This window comes from Leptonotus elevatus, chromosome 7, assembly GCF_054856555.1.
Source record: "Leptonotus elevatus isolate MCC_2025b chromosome 7, RoL_Lele_1.0, whole genome shotgun sequence".
In the NCBI taxonomy this organism is placed as follows: Eukaryota; Metazoa; Chordata; class Actinopteri; order Syngnathiformes; family Syngnathidae; genus Leptonotus; species Leptonotus elevatus.
This window is the reverse complement of record NC_141245.1, coordinates 7,281,679-7,302,552: the sequence shown is the minus strand read 5'-3', so window position 1 is coordinate 7,302,552 and position 20,874 is coordinate 7,281,679. Positions and strand designations below refer to the sequence as shown.

At 38.1% G+C, this 20,874-nt stretch overlaps 1 protein-coding gene across 3 annotated transcripts in view; it reads right to left on the bottom strand.

The window, feature by feature from the left end:
* dpf1 (double PHD fingers 1) overlaps positions 1 to 20,874 on the bottom strand; it is a 48,409-nt gene that overhangs the window by 15,645 nt on the left and 11,890 nt on the right. For 2 of the 3 annotated variants that reach the window (XM_086080430.1, XM_086080432.1), the window contains exons 2-8: positions 20,817 to 20,846; positions 19,726 to 19,886; positions 18,672 to 18,785; positions 18,385 to 18,512; positions 16,859 to 16,948; positions 15,906 to 15,984; positions 15,688 to 15,819 (exon numbers count right to left, since the gene is read on the bottom strand). In XM_086080430.1, the coding sequence (XP_085936556.1) occupies positions 15,688 to 15,819; positions 15,906 to 15,984; positions 16,859 to 16,948; positions 18,385 to 18,512; positions 18,672 to 18,785; positions 19,726 to 19,886; positions 20,817 to 20,846 (734 nt within the window). The remainder of the gene's footprint in view (positions 1 to 15,687; positions 15,820 to 15,905; positions 15,985 to 16,858; positions 16,949 to 18,384; positions 18,513 to 18,671; positions 18,786 to 19,725; positions 19,887 to 20,816; positions 20,847 to 20,874) is intronic. The other variant, XM_086080431.1, reaches the window with a different exon arrangement.

Here is a 20,874-nt window from a genome sequence, read left to right as displayed (position 1 = left end):
CATCAGTGATTATTTCATTCATCCATTAATTAATTAATCCATCCATTCATTCCTTAATTCATTCATCCATCCATCCAGCCATCATCCATTAATTAATGAATCCATCCATTCATTCCTTAATTCATTCATCCATCATCCATCCTTCCATTCCTTAATCCATCAATCTATATATCCATGCATTCATGCATCTATCCATTCATTCATTATCCATCCATCTGTGATTATTTCATTCGTTCATCCATCAATTAATTCATTAATTCATCCATCCATTCATTTATTTTATTCATCCATCCATCATGCATCCATCCACCCATTCATTATCCATCCATCAGTTATTATTTCATCCATCCATCCATGAGTCCATCAATTCATTCATTCATCCATCCATTGCTCAATTCATCCATTCATTATCCATCCATTTTTTATTCATCCATGTAGGCCTGCATGCATGCATCCATTCATTCGTTGTCCATTCATTAGTGATGATTTAATTCATCCATCAATTAATTAATTAATTAAGCCATCCATTCATTCTTTAATTAATCCATCCATCCAATTTATTCGGCTTGATCATCAGCCAATCACAGGGCACATACAGACAAACAAACATTCACACTCAAATTCACATCTTTAAACAATTAGAACCTTTCAATAATCTGACATGATGAATGTTATTTGGAATGTGAACGCAAAATGGAGTACTGTTAATCTAGGCAGGCTCATCGAAAACATATCAACTCGGCATAGAAAAGCCACTGTGCTGCAATAACATCAATATTTAAACACATCATGAATCCTATGGAAGTTGTATATAGTTGTATACGTAAAATGGAATTCGGCACTAAATGAAATGATTAAATAAAATGTGTGCCTGCAGGTCCTGTCTTGCTATTATTGAACTGTATGCATGCAGGTCTTAATCATCAGGTATGCACCCAACACCAAGCCATGTTCTCCTACCACCAGAGGGCACAGAACCCTTGCTGTGACAAACTCACAAGCTCCACTGCAAAGCAGGCCAACCTCCACGTCCATCTCTAATATATCGTAGCATCTCTGCTGCTGTTTGGCTGTTGATTGCATAACACCGTTAATGGAAGCAATCACATGAGCTCTGCGCACTGTTGTGCATGTGTGTTCTTTCGAGAAGATGCGACGTATGGTTCTTTTTTATTTGACAGTGGATTATACAACTGAATGCATTCAGACACACTCACGCAAACAACAAAGAAATCATTTGACGTGAAGAAAAAGCAAAAGATAAGCCCGCTGACATGCAGAAAGACAATAGCATGCGCTTGCTCGTGCTTGTGTGCCAGTGTGTGTGCGTGTGCACATGAGCGAGAGGTCATTAATCCCTCCATTCCAGGGTGGAATTTTGTTTGGCCGGAAGGGGGTAGGGGCTGAGGAGAGGGTGATAATGTGATTGAAAAGAGGGTGAGAGAAGAGAAGGAGAACCGGGAGGGGCAGAATTTTGTTGTTGTACCTCACAGGGGCTAGCTTGAATCCTCTGAGGAATATTGTACAATAATTCCAACTACAATTCTGATCAGGATGATAGCTAAAGAGAGACAAAGAGCATGGCATGGTTTGCAATGGCTGTATAAATGCTCCTGGAGAATTGAATAAGTCTACTGTACTGTACACACAAAAACTAAACATTTACAAAAGATGCTTTACTGTGCACTGTGTAAAAACATGGATGGTCTGATCAAAACAACAATGCACATATAACATATTACAATTTATAGACATTTAAATTGGCACAGCTTCAGTATAAAGGAAAAATATTAATGTCAGTTTTATAGAGTTCTGCTGGCCATGGCTTGACAGCGTTAGCTTAAATTCATAAGACAGATAGCCGTATCACAATTTTAATCATCTTTCTGCTAGCGATAACATTATGAGAGCTCGGTGGCATCAGCTTTTCATTATGGGAAATATTACTTGTGTTTCATCAAACCTACGATGGCAACAGATATGCCAATTCCTGGTTCCTGCTTTCGTTGATTAAAAATAAGGTCGTTCAAATCACCACAAAAATTTAGTGTAATATTATAGGTCTCATCTTCTTTAATAGCAATGACAAGCCATTGGCTTGCAAATGGAAATTGCAGTGATTGCTTGCTCATATTTGCTAAACAAAACGAAGACTTGATATGATAATTTGGGTAATTTATAAACAAAATAGCTATAGCATTTCATATTACAATATAAAATATCGTATTGCACTTAATCAGCAGAGATACTAAAATTCATACCAAGGGGTGCATTTTGCTATGATTTATATCACTTGCCTATATCCAATTTGGCAGGCTTCCACTGAGTTTTAATACTTAAGGTAGTAAATGTGTCAAATTTGTTGCTGCTGCTGCTAAAACGGCATAATGAGAAGGACACTGCAACGAGTTCCTATTGCAATTTAGTATTGATTTAACAGTACAACACGTTTTATTATTGTGCTTTTAGTTTGCATGCGGTGGCAGTCTCAAACAGGGAGCTGTTTCTACTAATTTTGCTACATGAAAGTCCAAATAATACGATGCACGTATAGAGAAAGACAACAATTCACACTTATATTCACACTATCTGAACGTAACTTTTATTTTTTATTTATTTATTTATTTATGTTTTTCATTTTTCATTTTTCATTTTATATTTTATATTTTATATTTTATATTTTATATTTTATATTTTATATTTTATTTTATTTTATTTTATATATTTTTATTTATTTATTTATTTTTTTTGTATTTTTTTTGTTTATTTTTATATTTTTTTATTTTATTTTTTTAAATATTTTTTTCGGGAGAAAATCTGAACGCAACTGAACCACTACATTGTCATTGTTAACTCAGTCACTGCCATTGACGGCTATAGAGGTCAAAAATTCATTTTAACTATTAGTTGAATATTTTTTCCCACTTTTGTTAACAAGAGTAGGAAAACCTAGAATTTTTTTATTGTACATATAGAGCAGATATAAAATTTGTGATTAATTGTGAGTTAACTAGTGAAGCCATGCGATTAATTATGATTACAAATTTTAATCGCCTGACGCCCCAAATTTTTAATAATGTTTTTTTTTTTTTTTTATTCATTCATTGCTAAATTCATTTGAACTATTTCTATGAGTTTAACATTTTTTTCCACTTTTGTTTACAAGAGTTTGAAAACCTAGAATTGTTTTTATTGTACATTTGGAACAGATATAGAAATTGTGATTAATCGTGAGTTAACTAGTGAAGTCATGCGATTAATTACAATTAAAAATGTTAATCGCCCCTAATTTTTAATATATATATATTTTTTGAAGACTTCATGGATGGATGGATAATGAATGGATGAATTTTTTTTTTTTATGAATTCATGGCAGTGAATGAGTTAAATCAAAGTTGCTCTGTCATTGTCAATTGTAAGTAATAATTTCTTAAAAGGGATTTGACAGCTTAATACAGGTGAAGTGAATTCTTGGAGGTGGAACCTACAATTGCGCATGTTGTCAGGATTATGATGGAGAATAATGAAGACATTTCAGGACACAGCTTTCTTGGATAATCCAGTTTTATTTTTAATTTAATTGTTTTTAGTCCGGTTTTATTTTGGCAACAAGCTTGTGTTAGAGAAATTCTTTAAAAAATGGCACGGGCTCTGTCTTTGTCTGTGTCCCATCTTACAGTGCTGGAGATTGAATAGCTAATGTTACTTCTTGAATATGTATGCCATAGTGTCATAGAGTGTCATCTTACATGACAGGACCTTAGGCATCAATGTTGTTTTTGTCCATTCCGAGCCCGCAGACACCAGAGTTACCCAGCTGTTCAAATGCAGGTCACAAATCTAACAGGTATAGATGTTTACCTATAGTGTGATAAAAAAATAATAATAATAAAAAAAGAAAAAAAGAAAAAAAAAAGAAAAAAAAACTAATTTCCTATGCCTGCATCATTCTTTTCATCTTTTCATTATAATTTTAGCTATGTGATTGATCTGTGTCTAAGCCTGACGCAGCACAATGTGCTAAAACTACAATTGGACCACTGGTCAACTGTTAACTTTCGTAGCTAAATAAAATAATAATAATAAAATGTTGATTTGATGCAAAATTTAATTAATAGTCATTCTGCCTCGATGTGTTGCAGCTCTTTTTTGTGTTAACATAGCAGTTGTTTGAAGGTAGCTAATTTATTTTAGCCCATTTATGGCATTTAGCATAATATGTTAGCATTTAGCTAACGGTGATTATATGACTTGGTTGAACATTTCTGAGTTTAATAAGTTTAAATACATTTGAGTATGTTTAAATGTGCTTAAAGTGTGTGTTATTGAGGGGATGCTTTATGTTTGTAACTTTTATTATTATTTCACTAATAGCATTTTATTCTCCACATTTTTTTCCCATGCAAAAACTTTCACATAAAACATCTGTTTTACACCGTTCATTTTTTTTTCACTTTTCATCTACAATTGATCATTTGTAAAGGAAAAAAAAACACATCAAGTCCATTGCGGCTCAGTGGCTAGTGTGGCGGAGTTTTGACCAGTAAACAGGAGGTGATGGTTCAAATCTCACCTTAGACAGATTGCATTTCAAGTTTTTATCATTTAACTACAATTTGAAATTTTCACAAAATGTTTCTTTCAATTTACTTCATAAGCACATGCATTCAAATTGAACTTTTGTCTAGTGTTAATATGATCTCTATATCGCAGCCAGGCTGGTCTGTAACATATCCCCCACAATAAAAATCCAAAATTGTTGTACAGCTCTTGAATCGGACCTCCTTTCGAGTGAATTTTTCTGTATTGAAGCCTTTTTATGATGAGGAAAATCAACACAGCCAGATGTTTTCTGTGCATTATAAAGCTTTGTTGTACACGCCTGAAGCAAAAGCAAACACACTAGAGTCTTCTTTTTATGGTCATATATACTTTTATCTCCACTATGTTTGTTTGTTGCCACTGATTGGGCCTCGAAATCCCTGCTGGGATACGCTAGACAGACACACAAACACACACACACACACACGCACACACAATTGAAACACATTTACGGCTACATGTGTGCGCAGTAGTAATATATGTGCATGTATGTGTATCTTTCCTGGCTTTTGTATTGTAGCCTGCGAGCGTGTGTGAAGACCGCAGGGAGTGAATCAGCAGGTCTTGGTGTATTTCAGTCAAGGCTGCCTGCTGGCCAATAGCGGAGGGGGGGGGAAAAAAGTCCATCAATGATTAAACGCCTGTGGCCTTGTTTCAGAACCAGCCTGCAACCACAGACACGCCACTTCTGGACATAGGAGGAAGGAGTAGGGATAGAGAGGACAATCGAAAATTCATTCTCGATGTGCAAAAACGTAAAACATACTATAACATAAAACGATGACGGTTTTACCTCTTCCTCCTAAGCTTCCTTATGTCTCCTTCTTCCCTGCATTTCCATTTGTTGTACCCCCATATCTCCCCTTCTCCGGCTGACCCCTCCTCTCCCTCCTCTGTCTCCACCTCCTCCCCCCTCCCCTCTTCCAATTACCAGGAGGAGTATGAGCAGAACCACACACTTCACAGCTTTCAAGTGTTGGAGAGATATTCTCCTGGGAATTATCCAGCAAGCGATGAATCCACAAATACCCCCCCACGCTCCCGACACCCCCTTCCTTATATCTCCCACCCCTCATTTCCCCCTACACTACCTTACCCTATCCTTCTTTTCTCCCTGCTCTCTCACCCCATCAGTTTATAACCCTTCCTCCTCATGGCCCAATCAAAAAATTTAATATTACACTTAATCATACTACTTTTCAGCCAACCTCTTCTTAATATTATGAATTAATATCAAGTATATCTATAACATAAGTATCACTATTTGTTGCCGTATTTGTTCTACATTTGAAAAAATATCACAGAGCAATGCAAATGAATGATTTATTGAGTAAATAATGTTCCAGTTTAGTGAATAATAAAATATGTTTAGATGTAAAATTCTATTATGCCACAGGGAGTAAACGGCATTTATGTAAACTGAATAGTTTAGAGATAACACACTCAATTTGACTTTGTCCCGAGAAAACATCTTATTTTCATTTAACTGGGACTGAATGTTATCCTTTTTGTAAATACAAATACATATTCTGCAAATATTAGCGTGTACCAGTGCTGTTCCTGGCAATAATCCAAATAACATATTGGCCATATCTGACACCCTCAGGAAATCTATCCTTTGAAATACTTCAGAGCAAATGTTATGTGTGACATTTCGATTTCTTAGTGAGCTAAAATGCAAATGATGGATAACAGTGACACAAATGACCTGATGTTGCACACAGTTGTCTTGCACCAGCGAAGAAGAAGTCTGCATGCTGCATTCACATCTGCTATTCATGCACGTGGACTGGAATCCCCTAAGAGTTGGGACGGGCGTGTACCGATACCAGGTATGAGTATTGGGCCGATACCTAGCCTTATTTCAAGGTATCGGTACTCACAAAGGCGGCCGATACCTGAAAGAAACTAGGGAAATTACCATTAATTTCATGCAATGTAATGGAAAAGTACTATATGTAGATTTTTCTTTAAAATTGCCTGTCAAAAAAAAAAGAAGTGGTATCAATGCGGCATCCTATACCATGATGAATCTGTAGCTAATAAAAGGTAACAAAAAATAATAAAAGTAATAAAGTAATAAAGTAATAAAGTAAATAATAAAATAAAGTTGATAAACGTTAACATTTTGTCCAGAAATAATTTACAATTAATACCTTTAAAAACAAATTTTGCCACTTGCTATCGACTGAAGATGACATCACCTGTGCTCACCTGTTTGGTCAGCAAATTGAGCCATGATTGGTCGTTACCTATTTCCTCAGCACAGGTGATGTCATCTTCAGTCGATAGCAAGTGGCAAAATTACTTTTTAAAGGTATTCGTTCGAAAAATAATGACGATATCACATTAATTATAGACAAAATATTATTTTCTTAGTGTTGAAAATAGCTATTTTAAGCGAACTATGTGCTTGTGACATATATTTGATGACTAAATAATGCAGGAAGTGTAAATTACACCTGGCTCATATTAAATGATACCATTTCACTATTTTTCTAAGCAGTTCATTTTTTTTCTCTCCCACACATTCATCACTGTAAAAAATGAATAAATAACAGACCACGACAAAATTATCAGTTTGTCCAGTTTTGCTATTTTTATTGTAAGTATTTGTTTCAGTATTTATTTTTCTATTGTGTAAACTGCTTACAACATGGTTAGAATACTAAAAAAGGTCCACAGTTTTTTTGTTTTTTTTTGTTCTTTGTAATCTATTTTTCCAGGGATGATGTTCTCGGCTGTGTATGTACACAACAGCAAACATCAATCTATTCCTTTTCTACTACCTTTCCTTTTCAAGGTCAGGGGTGAGCTGAAAAGCCTTTCCCCCACTGACTTTGAGCTACATCCTGGACCACGCAAGCTAACATAAACTGCACAACAACCAGCTTCACAATAATGCAAATGTAAATATTAATTTAACAACAATACATCATTGCAGTTGTAATGTACAACTGTACTACATCATTCTGATATTCCAGCTATTCATATCAATTATTCAATCATGTGACTAATTAAGGCAACCAAATTATTATAAAATAGTATAACCTGGCCAGTGGCTTTATTAGCAACAGAATTAACAGGTGACGGGACCAATTGCGTGTGGAGAAGACGATAGGAATGAGACAGAGGAGGATTTCAGTGATGGATGATGCAAAGGGCAGAGCCGAATGGGGAGAATGGAAAAAAAAGAAACGCAAAATGAGGTGGATGTACAAAGAGTAGTGCAAGGAGGGGAGCTGGAGGAAAGAAAAAAAAGTGTCTCTGGTTGTATCGGAGCAGCCGTGTGTGAAAGCACACACTCTGCACTCCTGTCGCCTTACCGCTTAATGAGGAGAACCTCTTAGGAGTAAAACAGTACGGTACACACACACACATACACACCTATACACATCCAACACACACAAATTTACAACCGAGTCTTCGCTTAATAACTTTTGCTGTCCAGTTTCGATCCCACCCCCCACTTTCTCTCTATAGTGGGATGAATGAGGGTCCCTGGCTCCTCGTTTGTCCAGCCGCACACACCCGCACACACACAGAACACATTCCTATTCCTAATTAAGAAAATCTATATTTGACTTTGCAATGCACATATCGTACATGTGCATTGTTGCAGACACAATAGCTAAGATGCTCAAGGAGACATTTCCAGGTTTTCGTGGCAGACGAAGAGGCAAGAATGCAGTCGGATGGAAAGCGTCAGTCACAGATGAAAAGTCACCGCCTTTCTCTCTCATCCCTTCTTCCTCCCCTCTGCCTATGTGCCATCCTCATCCTCTCCCGTCCTCTTTGCACTTTCATAGGTTCTCATTATTGCTGTTTTTCTCTCTGCTCTGTGCTTGAACACCCCCCCCCCCCGCCCCCCCACACACACCTATTTTCCCCTTATTCTACTCTACACTACCTGTAAAAATTGGAATTCTGTCCTGCAAGACAAATCGGATTCCATATACCTGTCTCTTGTCCACTGCAGCCATCATGCATAACTCAACCTCCAATGCACGGACACACACATACACATACTTTCACTCACTCAGCCGGTTGCGTAACTCCCAAAGATGTGTGGCTGTGGACGCATGCCTTGTGTGTGTATGTGTGTACATGCAGAGAGTGTATGCCTGTGGAATGCAAATGCGTGCAGAGATGACTTTGCAAAGTAAGGAGGAGGGAAGCGGATTTGGTGCATAATAAAACTTGATTTGTTGCTGCTGTGTAATCGCACCGACTTGATGGGACGTACACAAACTGATCATATTCTGCAATCTGCATTTGGGAGCTCATTTAGTGAATAGCCACGGATGGATGCAAACACACATCTCAACCTTGAAATACAGACACACAAAAATGTGCATTTGTGTTTTGTGCTCATTTACTTGCTCTCCCTTGAAAAGAAGCATTTAGCCAGCTTGGGTTTCTGTCCCCTCAGTTAGGATGCAAATTATAGATCCTATTTTGTTGCAGGGTGAAAAGGCTTTGAATGTGTGCCCAAAACCTGTCACATGACAAATAGTCATTTGGGCTGGAAGAAAAAAGTACTTATGGACATTATGAGGGGGGGGGGGGGGTGGGTTGTGAAAGTAAATATTGTGAACAACTGTTTGTTGCAGTTGAAAAAGTGGTTGTACTGGTGGGCAGTGAGGTCAGTAACATATGTCAGTAAAGCAGGGGTGTCTAAACTTTTTCATTTGAGGGCAACATACAAAAATATGGACAGATGCAATAATATATTATTTATAGTTTTTTGCTGTTTTGCAAAAATTGCTACATACCAGCTTTCTATGATAAAGGTGGTAAGGCAAATCATTTAGGATTTTCAAGATCACACAAGACTAGATCCACACCTGCGCTAAACAGCTGCCAAATATCATCAGCACATTCAGAATCAAAACAAGATCAAACACTATAAAGATGATTATTAAAAAAAAGTTGAGGATAAACAGAACACCAAGCGGAATTTTTTTATTTTTTTATTCTAAAACTTAATTATTTTTATTCACTACTGTGATTTGAAAATAAATTGTGTTTTTATTTTAGTTGTAAATAGTTTATTTGTATATTTTGTATATTTAAAAGCTCTACAGTATATAAGCCAATTTGGTCATAGTACACAGTAAATTTTGTAGAGTAAATTTTACTCTGAAAACGACTATATTAAGTCCCAGTCCAAACAGAGTAATCACAGAACATTCAGGTTGGGAGACAGCCAATCTAACCACTGGCCCATGCCACTCCTACTCTGTGTCAATATATTTCAAGTGTCAGGTGGAATCCTCGTATCTCCATTTGGACGCACCAGCAATACGTTAACTAACAAAAAGTCTGGCATAGCTCAAGTGGTAGAGTGGCTGTCTTCCATACTTGAGTGGGGTTTTTGTTGTTGTTGTTTTTTACTCTCTTCCAACTGTAAAGTTGACTGTGTTTAGAGTGGGACTGAATATAGTGGGGGTTTTTTAAGAGTAAAATTTACTCTACCTCATTTACTGTGTAGTGGTACCTAATTTTTCGACACTATCCCTTCTCCCTCTGCACACTACCATCCTTTTTTTGACTAGCCTTGCGGGCCATATCAAATGTCTTATTTTTGTATAAAAAAAAATTGTATATGCCGTGGGCCGCTGATAAATGGATGGAGGGCCGCAAATGGCCCCGGAACGTAGGTTGGACACCACTGATGTAAAGAACAAAACTTGTAACATTTTCAATCAAAGGTATTTCATTTTATGACAGACAAGTCATAGAGATTGAAAACCCGGACATGATACCAACAGACAGAGATCGGTTGAGGGTGAGGGTGGATTTGGGAGGTGCAGTGGGGAGTGTTGTGTTCACTATTAGTGTGTGTGTGCGTGCGTGCGTGCGTGCGTGCGAGCGCGCACGTGTGCATGTTTATGTGTGTGTGTGGTTGAGGAGGGCAGCATATCCAAACATGGCCGACACAAGTATGGAACCACAAAACAAGCAGCCAGCAAGCCACAGCACAGCATCTTGAGACAGAATAGCAAATGAAGCAGACTCCAATATTACCCTGCCTTCACCAGCCCAACACTCTGGGGGAATCTATATGATGAATCATGAAGAGATTTCTTTTTATTATTATTATTTTGCTTTTCTCCCAGTCTCTACAGCTCAAAGTGTGTCTGTGTCTGTGTACCCTTCTCTCTGTCTCATGTTGCTTTCTTTATGTTATTTTTAATGAACTGTGCTTCCCTTCCTTATAATTTGGCTTTGTCCATCCCACCGTGTCTCACTTCCCTCTTCCTTCCTCATTATACCTCTCCTATTTCATTCCAATTCTCTGTCAGTCTGTCTCTCTGTCTCTCCCTCCTCATGACTGCCCCCCCCCCCCAATGTACATAACAGTGTAGTCTTTAGGTGGGAGCCCTGGTGGTATCCATGGTAACCACATTGCTAGGCAACAGCCATTTCCCTTCCTCTCCCGCGCCAAGCAGCACAATCAGCCAATCAACAACTGAGGAAAAATCTCAGTGTACATGAAAAGTTAGGAAGGCATCCATGAAGGCGTTGCATGGGACATCTGAACATGGCGAAGTATTATGAACAGCATGTTTGTCGCATATGACACTTTACCAGGAAATACCCTCAACCAATAAAATGGCTGGTCGGCAATTTGGCAATGTGTTTGCTGCATGCCGATCCGTAGAACAAGTTTATCAATCAAAAATTCAGATTCTTGGAAACTATCTTTTTCTTTTTTCTTTTTTATGAGCATCAACACAAGATCTGGACTCTGTGATTGTCAGGGTGCTAGGCCACCGCCCTCCTGCCCAGCTGAGTCACCTTGAACGGGACAAAAACCTAACAATGAAATTCAAAATGAAATATTATATCTAATAAAGCCTTTAAAATATGTGTATATCTATTTTTAGATGAGCAGGGTAAATAGTAGGCTATAAAGTTATATATATATATATATATATATATATATATATATATATATATATATATATATATATATATATAAAGAGAGAGAGAGAGAGAGAGAGAGAGAGAGAGAGAGAGCGAGAGCGAGAGCGAGAGCGAGAGCGAGAGCGAGAGAGAGAAAGAGAAAGAGAGAGGAGCAACTGAACATCTCAGTTATACCCACAAAGTACTAACAAAGAAATGATTCCCAAGTTTCCAACATAGCAAATTTGTGCCTCCTGAGTGAGACAGCTATTAACAAAAACGGAACCCGACTTCTTACAATGCCTGAAACTCCTTGTTGTTATGTAGCACAGAAAGGAGTACATAAGAGCGGAATAGGAGAAGCAGATGTGACAAAGGACACTGAGCAGCCATCTTAGTTAGTTTGCCATCCTTGTACGGATTTTGCTGACCAGAATTCTCTCTAAGCCAGCGGTCCGTAGACGCCAGGATGAGGTCATTTCGAAGCATGAAAAGAATCACAACACCGTCAATGCTGAGTCGAAACAGCGAGAGCCTGACTTTCAAAGAGCTCTATTACATGTCGGACAGATAGATGTGCACACATATGCGCACACACACAAACACACCATAACTGCTCATATAACACGTGCACACAACTCAACACACACTCTGAGTGTTCCTGCGGCTCCATACTGGAGGGCCGTCTGTCCGTCCACATAAAATGGCCTCTGAATCTCAATTGTGAAATGGGGACGACGGTGTATAAAGTCCTCCGTCCCTTTGCATCATTATTCCTTTATCTACATCCATACTGTCCCGCTCGAGCTGTCTTATGCTGTTTCATTTTCTATTCTCATCAACCTATAGGCCTACCTGCCTGGTGATTCCAAGCAAACCAATTTTCAGTTGGACATTGAGCGCACCCGGTTACCACACTAACCCACACGCCCCCCCCACCCTTTATTCATCCTCCTCCCATCTGTCTTCTACTCTCAACCCTCTCGCCATCACATCAATGCCAACACACAGGCACATTCATTTGTTTTCCTCCCTCCATGAAATTTCATTCTTGTCTACCGTTATCATTTTTGGGGCAATGAGAAACCACCAAAACAAAAATAAACAACATTTAGCACACATGAATTTATAATGGTGAATTTGAGTAAATAGGATATTGTCTGCTTTCAAGGGGAAGGCAAAGGTTCATTTGGATGATGGATGAAGTGACATAAGGGAGAACATGGTAAAGGAAATTCAGAGGAGGATGAGAAAGGAAATATAAACAAAAAGAAAGAAAATGGGTGAGCATATTATGAAAGAAATGTTTGTGATATATAACACAGTGGATGCTGCATGCTGTACCTATAGCGTCTAGACAGCTTTTTTTTTAGAGTCAGAATAAAACATGAATTATGCATGCAGTGCTGTTCTCATTCAGTGAAGCCATATTAATATTATTACATATGGGGTAATACAGACGGGTGGTTGTGTGTCCTCCACCACACTCACACAACTGGGGAGCCATAATGCTGCAACGTAGACATGAATGCATGCACGGCCGAATAGTCTGCACGTTCACATGACCCCACCCACATACCCACACACGTGTATATATAGCCACCAAGACAGCTAAGCTTCCTTTATTCATTGCAGCAGGGAAGATTGCATTTTCAAAGACTGTGTGTGTGTGTGTGTGTGTGTGTGTGTGTGATTACTGACTTTGGCAGGGAAGGATGGGGGATATTAAACGATTTAAATTCACTCACGTACACACCGAGACACCCAAACAGACAAATATGCTCTTGCACACACACAGGCCCACACCCATAAATACACGATGGGCGAGTCTGTTCAGTCAGATAGGCCAATCTAACATCGTCCACTGCCAATTAACTGGGAAACACATGCCACAGTTTCAGTAGGAACATAGCTCTTATCTTTGAGTGCAACATACTGTACATATGTACATAATGTACACATCGCCACTTGATTAGCTACACTTGCATAATCTAATGAGATCCAGCACAGGAGTTGCATCACGTCATCTACTTTTATAGAATTGATTTTAACGAACACTGTCAGTGGAGGATAATTTAACAATATGGTTGTTGCTGTAAATTGCAGTTATCTTCTGCAGAGGTTCTAACTAAAAGATATTTCTATACACTTGCGCGGCACAAGGGGGAAATGTCGCATATGTAGGCGGAAGTTCTGACTCCGCATCCTTGATCATTCAATAGAAGTCCAACAATCCTTTCATTCTCATCAAAAAATGCAATCTACAGTATGTATGTTGTTTAATTGTAGCACCGCTATAATTAAGCAACAAGTGGTTAATGTCAGTGTAGTCATGGCGAAATAAAGCTCCGCCTATGTATTCACCAAATCACAAAAGCCCGAAGCAGCCATGTTTAATGAATGAATGCAGAAGTAGGTCAGATGTTGACGAGATGAACTTTTGCGATACAAGTAAACAATGTGTTAAAAAAGTCAGAATGGCTCCTAAGAAAAGAGAAACTGCTAAAGAGATAGATAGATCAAGATAGATAACATAGATGAGAAGAAAGTTCTTTGCTGTGCTTCTTTTCGTGTTGTGTAACAAGGTCTGCATCACGCAAGGCAAAATCAGCACCGGTACTGTATCTTTGTTGTTTTCCACTTATAAGATGACAAATGAGCAGCGTGAGCAATGTAATCAAAAAATTGTTAAGAAGATCAAAATAAATATAATATATAGCAAATTATCCCACATTTATGATTTTTTTTTTAACAGAAAAAGACAAGTTTTTCTGGATCAGCATGCCAAAATCAACCAATGACTTAGGGGGACAAAAATCCCCAATTTGCCAATGTTATTATGGAAGAAGATGCTTTTCCAATGGAGTTGCTGTTGTCCTTCCCTTTTTCCAATGCTTAGTTAAAGTTAATGAGCAATAAATAGCTGTCATGTTTTTTTAAAGAGTAACACTGTTGATCTTATTCGTGATTAATTTAATTCCACTTAAATCAAAAAGCATTTAGTGGACAAGTGTTGTGATAGTAAATCAGATACAGAGACTAATGATTTGTGACACATCAATCATGCAACGCCATCTTTAATTGTCATCTTCACGAAATGACAACACTGAGGAGCATATACATAAATAGGATTCAAGCCCTGTGTTTTTTCATACTTTCGCCTACACGGCAAATTCTGTAGAGTAAATTTGACTCTATTTAGAGTGGGACCAAAGAGACTCCGTTTTAGAGTAATATTTTCACTTGGAAGAGAGTAAAATAAAGAATTGAAAAAATAAATAAGTAAAAGTCACTCAAGGGTTGAGGAAGGAACTCAGCTTGGGAGACAGCCACACTACCACCTGAGCTATGCCCCTCCTACTGTTTGCTTACATGTTGTTTTTGGTCTCTTGGAGTTACGAAGATTTCAGCTGACATGAGCAATATACTAAGGGAGTAGATCGTCTGTCTCCTAAGCTAAAGGTCGCAAATTTGTTCCTCAACCCTTGAGTGACTTTTTTTCTCCAATACTTTATTTTGCTCTCTTCCATGTGTAAATAGTACTCTAAAACTGAGTCTATTTGGTCCCACTCTAAAGATAGTCATGTTTACTCAGTGCTATCCAATGAAATTATCAAATAAAATATTGACAAAAATGTGAGGGACTTGTACTGTTTATGAGTGTATATTTCTACTCCATGGTAACAAAATTAAAGTGTTGAACAATCTCCATTTGTTTTCTATAGCACATTTCCTCATAAAAGCCTTTTCACACTGCACTTAGTATAGTGCAGTGCGATGTCGACCAACGCAATCAACATGAACGTGCTGCTGTGGCACACTGACACACCATCACTATGGTTGATGCGGCACGAGGTGGTGGTGCCAGAACATATATGGTTGAATTTGATTTTTTTTTTGCGAAAAAGGTTTCATCGCAATTGCTTGCAAGGAGCGTAAATCGGGACCACTGTCCTGAATCCTACACAGAAATGTTAAATTTGTAATTGTGATTTCTGATATGTGAGCAGAAGCTGGGGAAAACATCCCAAATCCACATGGGAAGGACCAAGTCCAGATTCAAACCCAGAACCTCAAAACTGCAAGGCAGTCATATTAACCACCAAGCTACCATGCTGCAACAGTGAACAATCAATATCATAAATGAAATTAATGCAACAATCGTCAGCTTACGCTTATGGTTGTTTTTGCGCTGGAAGGGGAGCGTGTGCCTCTCTGAGTCTTCCTCGCCCTCCTCGTCTGCCAGATGTGTGTGAGTGTAATGGTAACTCAGCCCTGGGCGGTTCTTGTAGCGCTTTCCACATACTGGAATACAAAAACACACACACAAATATAGTAAGCTGAATTTTGAAACTAACAAAATAAAAGACTACTATTAGTGCACTACTCACTGTCACAGACATAAGGCTTGTCTCTGTCTTCTATAGCAGGTGGCTCTTGTCGCTTTCTCATACCACCAACCCCGTAGGCCTGACACACACATACACACCATATTTAGGCAGTCAGATGGGGGGAAAAAAGACTGAACAGTTTCTACATATACAATTGAACAAACACAATAAAAGAGCGGAACAACACACTCATCACTTTACATGTCAACACACGAGCACGTTTGCATTTTAATCATCTGCTCGCAGTGCAAAGTTTCACTTCCAGCAGGAGGGGACTGATGACACCTAGCAGGGGACCAACAGCTCCAATTAACAGGCTTGGTGTTTCTGTGAAAGAGTGTGTATTTGCATGTGATCTTATTCAAAATACATTCTTAACACTTGATTATATGCCCCAAAAGAATAACAAGATAATAGCCGAGTAGTCTAATCAAAGATGCAAAAGAAAAACTGAAAAATGACTTCTGTTTTTGCAAGTTAGACGACAGCATCTTGTTCACAAGCATCATTCGAATTGCTTCTCTTCAACCTAATAAGTTCAGGTTCAGGCTTACCCGATTGACTTTGTGCAAAAGAAGGTATTGCTCACAATGACAAACAACCATTCACACTCATAGCGCCTGGCACTTTTAAGTCTAAAGTCGAACATGCGTGTTTTTGGAATAGGGAGTAAACCCGAATACCCAGAGAAATTCCACATAAGTGCAGAGAGAACATGCCAACTCCATTCAGAAAGGTTAAATTCGAGATTCAAACCCAGCACTTAGTCACAGAGCACATCTCGAGACAGACAACCAAATCGCCCTGTCAGAATTGAACCCGTGCTGCCGGAATAGAATCAGGCGAGTGAACCACGACACCATCAGTGATGTAATTTTACTTACAATTTTCCGAACAAAAACAAAAGAAAAGTGTACGTTTTATATGAAAAAAAAATGTCAGTGATATCCTACCCGTGCTTTGGTGCGGTTCTTGCGCTTCGGAACATCTTCTTCCATCTCGTCCACCTCCAGCTCATGAGGGAAATCTCCAACAAGCAATTTCTGTAGGTGAAATAGAGAGTGTGCAGTAAAACTACACAAGAATATGCACTGCCGGTAGATGTCAAAGGTGTGTGAGCCTAACATAAGGCACAATAAAAACATGGCAACAGGAAAATAACCTTCAGTCTTGTGCATATTTTGTGGATCATGAAGTCATGAAGACATTTTGAGGCGACTGACAATAAAGGAATATTTCCAATGAGCTTATAGTAACTGTGGTGTCCAGGTTGTCATCAGGTGGCACATTTCAGCACTTTTTTTTTTAACCATGGCTATACTCAACTTTATAGAGCACTTTAAAAATAGCTATAGCTGTAAAGATCAGACATATAAAACAAAGGCAGTTCAAACAACAAATCAATAACATAGACAGTAAATAAAATGAAACAATTCTGAGTCTGAACGGCAAAGAATACAAAAGATGAGTTTAAAATTAGCACATGCCCAACAGTAATCCTACTGCTGACCACCAGAAAAAAAAATGTCAACTAGCTCCTGCTTAACAACATAAACAGTTATCTATGATTCAATTTAGCAAATGAGCAATGGCGATGATGATAATGTGTCTTTATTTAGTGGTAGAAGTTCATAACTGGTCCACATATTCTGGTTTAAGATAGGTAGCTTGTTACACAATAACTTCATATCACTGAAAGGTAGAGTAGCTGCTTTCTCTGTGTAGCTAGCATGTTTACAGCCTAGTTGTTGAGAGGTGGGAGGGAATAGGCAGAACACTATGTGGATTTTTTGCATTCCAACAAATCCACTTTTAAAGCTGGTGTAACGTGAGGGTTCGCTGGTGGTTAATGGAACACTCTTTATAAAATGAGAAAGCAAGATGGAGACAACACTTCCTGAACACTCATCAGCTGACCAACACTAACCAATCAGGAGCTAGCAAACTTTATATAAATGCAAATGAATTAAAACAGCAGATTCAACACGTCAATTTAGCTACTTATATACAAAAAATATATAAAAATGCATAAATGTATAAGTAAATTAACAAATTATCCTAAATCTTACTTATTTCTGAACCTTACACTTGTTTTAAAAGGACATATGCAACAAATGTTAGCTTGCACACGTAGCGAGAGGATTTTTTTCCCTAGCTGTAAAACTACCACGCGACAGAGAGGGGAACCATTACCCAACCCACGCCGATACTTTTGTGTTCTAAATGTGGTCGGTAAATATAGATAATCACCCCGTGATTATTTTTAAATTATTACACTGTACTGACACATCACTGACGTCAGTGATATTGTGGATAATATCCTAATACAGTATGTCTTTACCAGGTCTCTCTTGAAAAAGTTTTTTTTAATCTGTTAAATAAAGGTTAATTGGGGGGGGGGGGGGAAGTACTGTATAGACAAAGATGAAGAAAACCAGAAAAAAAAACTGAAGCGTTAAGGGAAACGGACATGCCTTACCTGACATTCGCTCATCGGCTCTTCCTCTTTTGTTTCTACTTTCTTGTCCAGTGTATCCCCGGCAAGCAGCGACTCCAACACAGGACCATCTGGAATACCCCCTTCCTTCTTTAGGGAGGCCTCATAGTCTAATAAGGAGCCATTACAATGACAACACACACATTCAAGCAAATTTACTTAACAGAGACAATAACAATATTGCTTTATTATCGCTTCATTCCTCCTCCAACAGTGAAACTTCTAAGACAATGTAGATGATTACAGATTTCATTTGATTTCCTCCTTACCAATTTTGAACTCAATTGGTACAAGTCGTGGGTCCTCCAGGATGTTTAACCGCCTCTTTTTACGCCAGCACCGAGCGGGATACGTGTACAACTGACCTGGTGCATGACCTAAAACTCAAAACACAAAAAACACAGGCAACAATGGCACATCCACATTACAATACATAATTACTGCAAACACATAAAAAAAAAAGATTTGATGCGTGCGTTATCAAAACAAATACATACTGTAAAAGAAAGCAGAAACAACTTCTCTTGAGTGTTACTCAAACTAACAAAAACACTTCTGGCATAAAGTAAAGACAGCTTGCTATCTCAAACGCACACATACACACAAAGACACACACACATATACTGTAAGTATCTCTCTCTGAGGGGTAGTTTGTGCCAGTGGCGTATCATCACCACAGGGGTGCCTGTTTCTCTGCCAAAATACACCAATGTTAGAGAGAGTAAAGGAAGTGAAGAAGATGGCCCACAAGGTGGGGGGTACGCAGACAAGATGGAGGAAATTATACCAAAGAAGGGTTGGGAGGACTGAAAGAAACAAGCAGCACCCGAGAAAGAACAAAATAAGTGCAGGAAATAGTTTGAATGGCACATGCTATGGAGGACCAAAATTGCCAACATTTAAAATCAATGAGGGAATAAATAAATGAATAAAAGTGAAAATGAAAACGGATATAAAAACTATAATTAAAAAATTTAATACAGAAAAGTAAATATAAATGGAAATAAAAATAATAAAATCACTATATATACAGTTTATATATATATATAGTATATATTTTCAAATTTCTTTTTATATGTATATTTATTTTTTGAATCTCATTTTTCATTATTGTATTTATTTTTACTTGTATTTATTTATTTATTTATTCATTTATTTATGTTGTTTTTATTTCCATTTATATTTATTCTTTATATTTAATTGTTGTATTATATTTTTTAGATTAGTTTTTCTTTTCACTTTTATTTATTTATTCATTTATTTATTTTTAATGTTGGCAGTTGTCGCCACGAAACGACCAAAGTCCTACACACAGACACCCACCTGGTCCACGGTGGTTCTTCTCCATCCAGATGTAACAGTTGCTCTGGGCCACGCCTGTCTGGGAGTCCAGGAAGGGGAGCCGCATGGAGCGCTCGGCACACAGACGGGCATTGTAGCTGCGGCAGTGTTCTATGGCCTCCTTGTAGAATTCTTCACCCAGACTGGACCAAATGAAGGAGAAAATGAATAAAGAGGTGTGACACATCAAGTTAGAAACAAAGCTCAAATAAACTTTGACAGGCCGTTTAAAGTAAGTCAATTCAAAAATAATAATAAATGTATACGTTTTATTTTCCACCACTAGTCCAAACACGGCATTCTGTGTGGAATACGAGTTAAGCAGCTCAGCTTCAGAAAACAGATGAGTCGTGATTGGTCACTAACTGAGCCCTGAGCAAGTGTGATGTCATTTTCAGTCAACAGCAAGTGGCAAAATGGTCGGACCCCGAGTTGGATAAAAATGGTTGTGATTTACTGCTTAACTAGTCATTTTGTCGGCCATTATGCCATTTGCTGTCAACTGAAAATGAGATCACAGTTGCTCAGGGCTCAGATAATGACCAATCGTGGCCCGCCTGTTTTCTGAAGCTGAGCTGTGATAGGTTGTTACCTGAGCCCTGAGCAACTGTGATGTCATTTTCGGTCGGCAGCTAATTAACGCTTATTCCGCAAACACAATATTAATCAGAATGCCGTGTAAAGACTGGTGGGGCTTCATTGAATATAATATTGTAAAGAGTTTCCAAGTACTAAAATTTAATTTGCAGCACTGCAATTTGCTGTTGTTGTTTTGGTTGAAATATACATGTACTGAATATGTCCTACATTTTCACACAGTCGTTGGAGTCCTCTTTTGGAATTTTCAGTCTTCAAAATAATGTTTCAAATGGGTTCTTTTAAATGGTCTCAATTGTTGAGGCAAGCTGTGGAGTTTGACAATCGCATTAAAATGCAGCAGATGAACTGGCAAGGACTCACAACAGTAAAAATTTCCACAATTGTCACTATGACGAACACTAATGCACTGTTATTTTTTTCATTCAGTGATTTAGTCTGATTAACATTCAGCGCCATGTTGCTCTCTCTCTTACCTGTTCTTGATGACTGCACCTCCAGATTGCCTGTGGGGGAGAAAAGAAGAAGCCCAAC